The following is a 12,610-nucleotide window of genomic DNA, read 5'->3' on the forward strand; positions in this document are numbered from 1 at the left end:
GCCCCAACCTTCTCTTTTCCGCAATTTGTGTCTCCGTCAAACGAAGGACTGGTCTTATATTCCCCGGCTGCTTTGCTGGCTGACTTTTATCTTGTTGAGTCTTCTCTTGTTGGACTTGTTTCTGTTTCCACCCTGAATGAGGATTGAAACTAGAGTAAGACTTTGACACCGATGATGAGCCTCCCGCTTTATCCATGTTTCGCGTTTGCATCTCCTTCTGCACCACGCTGAAAAGAGAACTCGATTCCATCTGATATGCAGTTGATATCATATCAGGCAAATCCACTGGCTTACACATAGTCACTACTTCTCGCATCTCTGGAGACAAACCATTCATGAATATACCCTCCTTCTGAGTATCAGATAAGCCAGAAACTTGAGTAGAAAGATCCTCGAACTTATGTATATACTCCGCCACGTTCCCCGTTTGTTGAACATTGAAGAAAGGTTGACTTGGATCTCGTAACTTCACCCTACTGAACCTCGCAAGCAATCGATTCTTGAAATCCATCCAATTTTCAAACGGTTGTCGCAGAATCTCACTGTTGAACCAGCTCAACACGTCACCACTCAAACTTACGGATACCAAGTCGAGCTTCGTCGCTTCACCGTAACCGCCAATCCTGAAATATCTTTCTGCCAAAGCAATCCAACCATATGCATCCTCTCCGTTAAACAACGGTAGCTCAATCCGACGAATCAAGCTATCACGATCATCAACCAATCTCGGTCTATCCCTATTCGCATCAGATCTGAGACTACAGCCAGGTTCCAATTCGGAATCGCGTACCTGATTCTGGCCGTTCGCCGGACTCCGATGCAAATCCTCCATCACCGGAGGAGCTTTCGTCAGGAGATTGTAAAGATCGGTAAACTTCTCTTCTAAACTCGTCATCGACGCTCGTAGCTGCACCGTCGATTCCTGTTGTTCCGCGTAGTTCGTCGCCACCGTCTGCAATAACGACTCCAACGTCGTCGCTCTCGTCATCGTCACGATCGATCGTTCCAGAACGCTCTCACGCACCAATTTGATAAGAACTGAAGTGTTTATTGATCACGTACCACCCAACCTCCCACTCTTAGTCTCTACAAACCAGAGAGCTAAGCCTATTCTTGAATCTCACAATCTGAGATCAAGCCTCTTGATTCCTAACAGAATGAATCTCTGTAACTAACTAACCGGTCTTTTATATCAAGACACGTATACAATTTCTATTTATTATTAATTCCCACTTGCCAGCTCATCACTTCCTTCACTCTTCTTATTCCCGTTCTGCTTCTTCCTCTTCGATACGTAAACCCTCAATGGCATATCATATTGGTGGACATGAAACGAGAGTTCCAAGATTTACTAGCTAATATATCGTTGATGATGATTGTGGGGAAGAGATATTTCGGGGCAAGTCCAAACTGTGAAGCGGGAGAAGCGAGGAGATGCGGGAAGTTGATTCAAGAATTTTTCAATTACTTTGGGCTCTACTTGTTATCCGATGTGATGCCATCTCTGGGTTGGTCGGAATGGAAGGTCAAAAGGGATATGAAGAGAACGGCTAAAGAGTTGGATCAAGTTGTTGAAGCTTGGGTTGAAGAACACAAGAAGAGGAGAGATGACATACCCAGCTGTGAAAAGCACTATTTGGATCTACTCATTGAGATCTTCGAAAACCGCGAGATTCCAGGCACCATTCATGATGCTCATACCACCACCAAGGCCATATGCCTTGTAAGACCTCTATAAGTAAATAAATAAAATCACATTCTAATGAAGTGTTTATAGATTAACTTTATCTTCTTTTATTTTTATGTGGGACAGAACATGGTATTTGCAGGGAGCGAGCCGGCCATTGTTGTGTTGGTTTGGGTTGTATCACTGCTTGTTAACAACCCCCATGAGTTGAGGAAAGCACAAGAGGAGCTTGACCAAAAAATCGGAAGGGACAAAGTTGTAGAAGAATCCGACCTCAATGACTTGACTTATCTCCATGCCATTGTCAAGGAAACATTACGTTTGTATCCACCACTTCCTCTCACAGCTTATAGATATGTGATGGAAGACTTCGACATTACCCATGGAAACTTTCATGTTCCCGCAGGTAAATATTATATGCACCTACGTTACTCTATAGTACATATTCAGAAGATTAGACTCATGAGATGCATAGTCTTTTTCTTATTGGATTAACTAGGGACACAAGTGCTCGTAAATGAGTGGAAAGTTCAGAGGGATCCAAAATTTTGGTTCGAGCCGGAGTTATTCAAACCAGAGAGGTTCTTAACATCTGAAAAAGTAGATAATGTTAAAGGCATGGGCATGTTGTTTCCATTCGGTTTGGGACGACGATCGTGCCCTGCAATCCCTCTAGGTATGAGGATGGTTCACTATGTTCTGGCTAGGTTCTTGCACACTTTCGACTTGGCAGCACCATTCAGCCAAGACGTGGACATGACTGAGAGCAATGGGTTTGTCAATCTCAAAGCCACTCCTCTTCTAGTCTTGATCAATCCTAGGCTACCTAAATCACTCTACCATGTGGATTGTAAAGTATAATTCTCAAACAAGGATTGATAACTAAAGCTACTTTTTCAAATTTTTCATTTCTTCAGAAAATTATATTTTGTTTTACAATATGATTTTACAATATGAGTGAGTCTTCATATCTTCAGAAGGTTACATTTTCGCAAATAAGGATTTCATAGGACCTAAAGATACAAAACAGCTCCTTTAATCCTGTATGAATTCGAATCCCAAATTTGACCCCTAGAAAGTAAATTTTTAGATAAAATATTCCACATGAATTATAGGTACATCCACGGTCTTGCAACTTTTTTCTTTTTCTTTTTGCCCTTTAGCTCTTTAGTGCAAACATGCATGAATATGAATCATGAGGAGGTACCTGAAATATAAAGGATCAGACTCCACACAAAACAAAATCAGGACAAAATATGTTTTAACATCTCAAATTTATACAATAAATAATAAAAAAAATCTAATCCTATGGTTGTACCGACTTTTGCTTAATTCCTAGTCGTTTATAATTGTAACAATGCCCAGTTGGAGAATTTATCAATAACCAGTACAGGATTGTGGATTGTGGGTTAAAAAAAATCTACTTTTTTAAAGCCGAAAAGAATATATTGTAAATGTTATTTTCCACCAACCAGAAACATTCATTATGTTAGCTGTCTCCTCTTTAGAATTTATAAATCATTAAATCAATAACACATGATTTCAGTGTAGATTTTAAAATTATAGAACCAATAACAGTAAATTTAGTTTGGATTTCTAAATCAATTAATATACACCAATCAATAACCCCCTTTTAATTCACCCCCACTTATTCGCTTTCGATTATCCGATATGGAAGAAGGATCTTTTCAAGAGAAACTTCTGTTTGATTTTCGCATAAAGTCATCTAGTATCTCATAAAGTTAACTAGGCATGGGCATTCGGGGGGCATCGGATTCGGTTCGATTGATTTGGATTTTCAGATCTTTCGGTGTTATGCTCAAAAGTCTCATTTAGATTTTATTAATAATTGGGTCGGGTGGTTCGGATCGGATTTGTAGCCAATGTCTGAAATCGTTCAATATATTTTTTAAAAAACTAAAAAAATTGACAAAAAAGGCTCAAAATATAGAAATTGTTCACAAATCTAATTAATATTAGTTAAATTACCGCTTATGTGCTGCTCAGTAGTGACTGCTAGGGAGTTAATCACACCAGGCTATATAAAAGAGCGCTTACTCCGTCCCATTCACGACTGGAGTGACTCGAGCACTTGTCTAGAGAGGTGCTTTAGCACCCTTCGCCAACCGGTAATGTGTGGAAAAGCTTATAAAATTAACTAAAAAGTATTCAAAATAACAAAAATAAAAAAAAACTAAAAAAAACTAAAAAAAACCATTAGAATACCATAAAGAGGAATTACCTAAGATATCCTTTTTTAATTTATTTTCACAAAAGAATTCCCAAAGAAAAAACTAACAAAAAGAGGTTTTACTGACGGGTAAATATACTCATATACCCTTAATCCCAGACTTTGAATTTAGAGTTGATGGAGTTTTAGAGGTGGGGTTTAAAATATTAAAAGATAGAAAATAAATATTAAAATTTTTAAAATATATTTTTTTAAATTAGTTTCAAAAAACAATTTCAAAAAGAAAATTTGAAAAAAAATAAAAATTAAAATTTATAAAAAATTTCAAATTTGAAAACATTTTTATTATTTATTATTTATTAAAACATAATTTGGTCATTTTCCTTTTCAGAGCTCTTTTTATGATAAAAACTTAAAACGGTTTATTTGAGAAAATCGCCACACTATAAAATATACTTTAGTCATTTTCCTTTTCAGAGCTCTTTTTATGATAAAAACTTAAAATAGTCTATTTAAAAAAATCGTCACACTATAAAACATCTAAATTGTTTTTAACAAATATAAAACATTGATACTGCCAGTTATTTTGGATTTCTGTCGGGTTGTAAGTTCATAGTTCCGTTCAAGGTTCAGATCAGATTTTTCAATTTGGGTTTAGGTGGAGACTTCGGTTTGAAGGTAAAAACGCCCAGGCATATAGTTAACTAGGTATCTTTTTAACAATTCCATTTAGATCGGTTCAATTTTGTTGCGGTTCATCTTCCCACCCTCACTATCTTCCTTTTCTATCTAACAGGTGCGACGACTAGAACATACTGGAAACTGAATCTATTGTTGACCCGCAGAAATAAAGGAGGAAATGAGAGGGAAGAGGAATTTTATCAAGTCTAAAATAAGCTGCTATGCCCACTTCAATTTCTCTGAACATCCCAAACAAACTAGAGCTAAAATAGTTCCTTAAAAACAAAAAGGAAAATTAGTTTAAAAAAAACAAATAAGACTCTGAAAGCTTTTTAGATCCTTTAGTGTCCACATTCTTCAGCTTAGAGTTCGTCCTGCAGTAAGAAAATCATAAATCACAGAGTTGGTTAGTTGCACAGCAAAATAACACCCTTCTTTAAATATTTTTGGTTAGAGACATACATGGGCGGCGGCATCATCCTTCTCAGAGGAGGTTTCTTCCTTGGTTTCCTCAGGTTTTGATTCGGCGTCGGATTCATCTCCTTCATGGTCATCATCCTCTTGTTCTTCCTCGGCCTATAGAAGAAGAAAAACGAATTTAAATCATATCAGAAAGGGTTAATGTTAATAATATAAAGAGAGCATTGTGAATATTACGTCAGAGTCAGCTGTAGGAGCATCCTTTGATTCCTCTTCCTCTCTCTTCTTCTCAGCTTCGTCGAAAGCTGCTTTCTCAGCCTGTAACACCAGATTTGATTAGCTATACATGATCATCAAACCAGACAAACCAACACAAAATAGTTAATAACATACATCCTTGAGTTTTCCCCAGGTTTCCTCAGCCAATTTCTTAGCATACTCTGGGTCATCGCACACCAAGACATTGTCGAACAAGGATCCAGATTTCACCTAAAGAATAAAGGACGTGTTCAGTCACTAACATATACGATCATGAAAGACACAAACATGTTTCTGTGACAAGGTATTGCTAGCTATTTACCTGCCACAATTCCACTCCAACGTACTTCAATTTGGGGAACACATAGAGCTCTGGGTCATCCTTGAACTCTGCGTTATAATGATATATTTATCTTCAGTTAAATAAAGAAAACAGGATTCCTAGATGAGTCAAGATCGTGTGAGTTTACAATTCATTACAAGAAATGAAAAAAATCTCAGAGCAAATGAGACTACGAATGTCTTATATTATTATTACATGAATACAATGGATATTGTGATTATGAACGGTGGCAGAGAGAATATTACCAGGGTTGTCAATCATTGGAGCCTTCCATTTTCCCTTGTAGTTAGGGTTCTTGATTTGCTACACAACAATACGAAAAGCGTGAGAAGAGAGAGTGAATAGTTTTTACCATCTTTAAATACCCCGTCCAATTGAAAAAAAAACAACAAACCTTGGGCTTCCATTCACCGTTGTACTCGGGGTTGGGAATGGTAGGGGCAGTCCACTCACCATCTTCTTCATCATCCCAGTCCTCAGGCTAAAAAAAAAGGATTAAAGATCAAAACGAGAAAGCGATTTAGACTAGTTTTACAACTACAATGCCAGAAAAATATTACAAACCTTCTTTGCATCAGTGTCTGGGATCTCCTTTGGAATGTCATCGTATCCTGCTGGCTTTGTGTCTTCCGGATCAGGAATGTACTCTTTGTCATCCCAGTCCTCAGGCTGTAAAACAGAGACTCAATTTTATATCAACAAATAATTATTGCTGGGAGATACCTTCTTGGCGCTTGGATCCTTGATCTTCTTTGCTGGGAGGAGGTCCCAGTCAGAGTAGAGGCTACCAGTTTGCTTCTCAACGTTGTCGATAAGAATGCTGTAAGTAGCATCTGGGCGGAGGATGAATGTGTAAACATGGGTGAGCTGATCAGTCTCACATGGGACCTCCTTCTTGATCAGATGGTTAGTTCCATTGTAGGTAAGGATAGCATGAACTTTCTTAGTGCTGTAGCCACAGATATCTGGGCCAAACATGATGCTGCAGGTAAAAAAAGAGAAGATAAGCGTTATGTTTAAACGTCTGATCTGATGGTGAAAAAAATGTGTACCTGTAAGGAGTGTCTCCACCAAATTTCATCTGGTCAACATCATCACTGAGAAGCTTCATGTAACCACCACCACAGTCAAGCTTCTGCTCGTGCTTGACAGAGAATTGGAACACAAGGGTCTTGTCCTTGTTGCTGAACTCGGGGAACTCAGCTGAAATGGCGTAGAATCTGTAGTCCTCGCTAGTCTGAATACCTGCGAGAGAGAGAGAGAGAGAGAGAGAGAGAGTGATCATTGCAACATGAATAAGACGAGAACCAATGAATCACTATCACCTTTGTCGTTGGCGTCACCAGACCAATTGCCAGCAGTGTGGCTCCATTCCCCAGCAGTGTTGTCATCTTTCTTCCAGTCAGATTTTACCCATCTCTTCTCCCATCCATCTTCACCAAACATATACAACAAAGGAGAAGACAAGCTTCATGTAAATCAAGATAATCATCTGATCGAAACGAATCGACGTAGCGATCGCAAAAAAATTCTCAGAGAGGGAAATGTATTTAGCTACCATCGAATTTCTCCTCGAAGATAACACTAGCAGAGGCGATCGCGACGAGACCGATAAGAATCAGAGAGATCAAGCTAAGGTTTAGTTTCGCCATCGCTAAAAAAAAAAAACTCAGATCGGAGCTTCCCCGAAAACAGAAAATGCTATAATCCTGCTCAAGACCTAAAACAAGCTGCAACTGAAGTAGACGCTCGCGTGGCTTGCTGACGTTGGCCAATCAATCACATACACGTCAGATCTAGTTGTCACTCAAATGACGTGGCGTCACCTCAATGGATAAAACTATGAATATCGAGTCAAAATATGTAAGTGGGCCGGTGCTTCTCGTGTGAGAATACTGTTCCGATCTAAATAACGTTTTCGCAACACTGTACTCCGTTGGATTTAGTGGGTGCTATCGTAGCCGTCGGATTTGAATTTACTTTAACTACAAAATCTTTTCTTCTTTTTTATAACTTGTTTTGCAACAGATTGATGATACTAATTGCTAAACGAGAAAAATAACAAAGAATCCCTATGCAAAAAAATTATTATTGGGAAAATTATTTTTTAGATAAAAAAATGATAACTATGTCTCTTTAGATTAATCTCATATACTTTATATTCCAATAGGCTAATTATTTTTAAAATGACAATAATGCCTTTAAAATTGTAATTTTAAAATATAATAAATAATGAGTTTGATCAAGCGGAATCGATCAATCCGAAATTACAAGGTCGAACGGATCGATCGATCCTGATCATTATGCAGAACAAAAAAAAATGCGGAGCATATACTGATCGACATTTCACTTGATCGGCAAAGGTCGATTTCATAGAGATCGACCGATCTCGAATTATAGACCGATCGATCATGTGCCCAGGTAAGTATTCCAAATCGATTTACTGGTTTTCTTCGGTTATATCCGGTTTGATTCCCACTTGATTTGAACCGACCAAACAAGATTTCAACTCTTTAAACTCGATTTCTTTGGGATGAAACCCGTAATTTCTCATCTCATTCACGAACAAAGGGGTAGAAAATCAAAGTCTCAAGTTCATAAACCCTAACTCACTCAATTTCACACTGATTTGGTAGAAATAATGTGAAATTTTTGTGAAAATTTTGTGAACAATCAATGGAATATAGAAGACGGCATGAGGAGAAGGTTACCACATTTTTTATTGTTTTTTTTAAAATCGATTTTCTCAAAATATGAAAGTAGATATTCCCAAATATTTTGTTTCCATATTTTTAGGAAATGATTTCTTATCCGTAGAATACAACTAATCTGTAGAAATCGGTTTCTACAGGTTTTTAGAATTATAGTAATGTGTAGATTTTGATTTCTACATGTTTTAGATTTACGGTAAATCTGTAGAAATCGGTTTCTACGTGTATTAAATTTATATTAACGTGTAGATTTTGATTTCTAAGGATTTTATATCGGTAGGTTAAGCGAAATGTGTATTCTAAATATTTTTAGAATACTCTTATTTACGTAGATCACATATTCTAAACATTGTAGATTCAATGAAAAAAGTAGATTTCGTTTTCTACTTCGTAGAATGTCATTTATACTTTATTTAGAACAGAATGTGAAAATTATGATTTAAACTTTTTTAGAACTGAAAAAAATACCACTAAGTTCATATAGGTATTTTATCAATAGTTATTATATTTCCAAATTTTTTGTTTGTAAAACTATTTATTAAATTTATTTTCAAAAATATTAAAGGGTATTAGAGACAAAAATGACACAAAATAGATATTAGTCTAAAAGGACATAGTTATCATTTTTTGCTCTAAAAAAACAATCTTCCCTAAATTATTTACAATTTGATATCTTAAACTTTTCTTGTGTCTTTTTTTCCAAACACTTTTACTAAAAAAAAACTAGATTTTAACTCACACATCTTTTTCATTTGTAATAGATAATATTTATAATTATTCTATTGTATTGTGGTTGGATGTTATATAGATTACTAGGTGTCTTCCTGCACCATGTGCAGTAAAAAAAGTTTAAAATATTTTTTAACAGATAAATATAAATTGTATTTTAAAATAAAATTTTATTAATATTGTAAATGTATCAATATTTTAATATAAATTTGATTAATTAAACATAAAAATTATATTTAAGAATATGCATGTATATATCTAAAATTATAATCTTAGATAGATTTTTCTATCTATTTATTTTAATTAAATATATTAAATACATTTGTAAAAGATGCATAATTACCATAAATTAAAATTAAACAATATTTATAAAATTTGTAGATATATAAGAAAAAATTGTATACATTTTTGAAAATTTTAGTAATAAAATTATGTAATTTAAAAATATATAATTAAATTATATTTCAAAATTTATAATGTCATATTTGAATATATTTATTTTAATGATGATTTATGAGTTATTCCTATATTCTAAAAAAAAAATCCGAAAATATAAGTTGACATTAAATGTAATATATGAGTTATTACGATATTTTAAAAAGTTTACCAAAAATATAAATTAAAATTAAATGAAATTGTCCAAAATCTATCTATTTATTTTAATTAAATATATTAAATACATTTGGAAATGTTGGATAATTACCAAAAATTAAAATTAAACAATATTTATAAAATTTGTAGATATATAAGAAAATAATGATTTTAGGATTAAATTTATATAATTTTCTAAAGAAATTGTATACATTTTTGAAAATTTTAGTAATAAACTTGTAAAATTTAAAAATATATAATTATATTATATTTCGAAATTTATAATGCCATATTTGAATATATTTATTTTAATGATGATTTATGAGTTATTCCCATATTCTAAAAACAATTCCAAAAATATAAATTGACATTAAATGTAATATATGAGTTATTACCATATTTTAAAAAGTTTACCAAAAATATAAATTTCAGTATTAAATGCAATTATACATGTCATATTAAGCTATAAGACATGTCATCAATTTCAGTAGCTACGTCATATTTGTTTTGTGAAATTGATTGTAGAAAGAACATGTGGCAAAATTACTTCGCAAATATAGTGTAAGAGATTTTTCATTGATTATTTTTACTACATGGACCTAAGTAATTAATATGCTTAGGTATATTAATATATCTATTTTCTCTCTCAAAATATTTTATGGCAATGATCTCATATATTTTTCAAATTAATCTGTCTCTCAATTTTCTTCATATGTCAAATAAATTCAAAAATTACAACACTTACAGAAACATAAGGAATAAGGTTTATAATAAAAGTAATAGTAAAGTTGAGCATTTTGTGTAAACTGTATAATTTAATTAGCATATCACTTATAAAGTTATTAATTATATATGAAATTATTAACTTTAAAATTTATTTTTGTTCTTATGATTGAAATATATTTGGGTCAATTATATTGATATGGGTATTATTTAACAATATTTATACTAGATACGGATCCGCGTTTTGTGTGAATATTGTTTTTGTCAAGTTTTTATTGAAATAATTCAGATTAGTCATGGGCATTTGGTTCTTGGTTTTGGTTATGGTTCGATTCTATAGGTTAAGGATCAGTTTGGGTATTTAGAAAATTTGGTTCCGGTTCAATTTTCTTTTGGTTTCTGGTTTGGGTAACAAAGTTAGGAATCGGCTAATATCTTAGATAATTTCAGATTCCATTTGGTTCCGGTTGGGTTCCAATTTTTGGTTAATTTAAGTTAAAATTCATAATATCCGGGTGTCTTTTTGATTAAATATCATATTTGTTTTGGGTTTTCGGAAAATGTTTTGGATAATTCAGTTAATTTAATATTTTTGATAAAAAAATATTATGGTAATTCAGATTTTTGGGTATTTATTTTTTTTAATCGTTTTAAATTATTTGATTATTTTAAAACTAAATATAGTTTATATTTATAAATATGTAAATAATATTATAGGTTGTCAAAAAAAAGTAAATAATATTATAAAAATTGTGGTAACATTCACTTCTTGGTTCAGTTCTGATTCGGTATTGGTTCTTTGTTTTAGATAAATATGTAAATAATATTTTGGAAATTGTGGTACCATTCGCTTCTTGGTTCAGTTCTGATTCGGTATTGGTTATTTGTTTTAGAGATATATGATCCATTTAGATACACTTTGGTTTCGGTTTAGTTTTTCGGTTCTAGATAATGTGTCATGCCTAATTTGGATTATGTTATACGATTTTAAGATTTGTGGATTATATTTGTGTTATATATTGTGTGGATTTAATATATATTGGAGAATTTACCAAAACTAACCCACAACTTGATTTTAACCTCAAACAAATACCCAAACTTGAATCAAATGCAAAACTAACCTAAAAGCCTTGTAAAATTACAGCCCAGCTCCATGTGACCAAACAAAAAAACAGAAGTCATTTTTACGAATATAGCGCTAGTAAGTCGTCTGAGTCGTCTGAGATATTGAAAGTCGTCTAGACGTCTTCAAAGTAAGTCTTCTGGTGTAGCTGATCTTAAAAATAATTTATGAATTTTTTAAAAAATATTTTGATAAGCGAAAAATTAAAATCATGTAATTGTAAACAGTTTTAATTGATATAAATTAAGATATAATAATATTGAATTGCTTTCAACATAGATGAGTGTAGGTAGTGAATCATGGTATTATTTGGTCTAGGATTTGGAAACATATGTTGTAGTATTGTATGTATTCTTAGAGTTAGATTTTGGAAAGCTTGAATGTTTTTTTGAAAAATTAATTTTTTACCTATACGTGTTTATTTTTGTGTATAGTAAACACTTTTGAAGTTTAATTTGATTTTATGAAGTATTTAGTTAGTTAATTAAGTTTAGGAGTTATGTTTAGGGTCTAGACGACTTACATTTCAGTCATGTGGTGAAGAAATTAAAACAAACGACTTACATGTAAGTCGTCCAAATATTGCCGCCTAAAATTTTTTAAAAAAAATATTTTCCCGCTTAAATAATTTAAACCAGACGACTTACTTGTAAGTCTTCTGGGAAGTCTTCTATTTTAGTTTTCCGCTAAAAATATTAAAGTCTTGTGGACGACTTACAAGTAAGTCGTCTAGGAAGTCATCTGAATCAAAAATATTTAACCTAATTGGATTTTTTGTCTCTTTATATAAAAAAAAATTTATACATTCTCTCTCCTCTCAAATGGCTGCAACAAAAATGTAATGTTCATCATTCTAAAACTCTTCAACCTCTCTCTAATCTCTTTGACTTGGAAACATCAAACTTTATATGAATTTTTCAGTTTTGTCTCATGTCTTTCTTACTAATCTATCTTTTTTTGCAGGTTTTTAATCAGATGGTACTCATCTTCCACTCATTTAAAGGTAGGTCTATTAATTTTAGATATGTATTTTTGTATGTTCTATAAAGGTAAATTTATCTAATCTTCCACTCATTTTCTCTGTTTTTAAGTCACCTGAACGTTTTTGGATATGCAGGTTTTTCAGATCTGGAAGACTTCTGGGACGACTTAC

At 33.0% G+C, this 12,610-nt stretch overlaps 2 protein-coding genes across 2 annotated transcripts; one reads left to right on the plus strand and one right to left on the minus strand.

Annotated features, from left to right (window-relative positions):
- The first annotated feature begins 1,327 nt into the window (after positions 1-1,327).
- Positions 1,328-2,548, plus strand: LOC125609600 (cytochrome P450 82C3-like). The gene is made up of 3 exons (XM_048781139.1): positions 1,328-1,723; positions 1,814-2,093; positions 2,187-2,548. The coding sequence occupies exons 1-3, from the start codon at positions 1,328-1,330 to the stop codon at positions 2,546-2,548; spliced, it is 1,038 nt and encodes a 345-aa protein (XP_048637096.1).
- A 2,190-nt stretch (positions 2,549-4,738) lies between these two features.
- LOC125607270 (calreticulin-1) lies at positions 4,739-7,342 on the minus strand. Its single transcript, XM_048777173.1, has 12 exons — positions 7,139-7,342; positions 6,906-7,013; positions 6,633-6,825; positions 6,304-6,562; positions 6,145-6,249; positions 5,975-6,061; positions 5,826-5,883; positions 5,560-5,627; positions 5,373-5,468; positions 5,217-5,297; positions 5,022-5,135; positions 4,739-4,933 (listed from the first exon to the last, which is right to left on the minus strand). Exons 1-12 carry the CDS (start codon positions 7,230-7,232, stop codon positions 4,922-4,924), a joined length of 1,275 nt encoding a protein of 424 aa, XP_048633130.1. The 5' UTR covers positions 7,233-7,342; the 3' UTR covers positions 4,739-4,921.
- Between the last annotated feature and the right edge of the window lie 5,268 nt (positions 7,343-12,610).

The sequence above is a fragment of the Brassica napus genome, chromosome A1 (assembly GCF_020379485.1).
Source record: "Brassica napus cultivar Da-Ae chromosome A1, Da-Ae, whole genome shotgun sequence".
In the NCBI taxonomy this organism is placed as follows: domain Eukaryota; kingdom Viridiplantae; phylum Streptophyta; class Magnoliopsida; order Brassicales; family Brassicaceae; genus Brassica; species Brassica napus.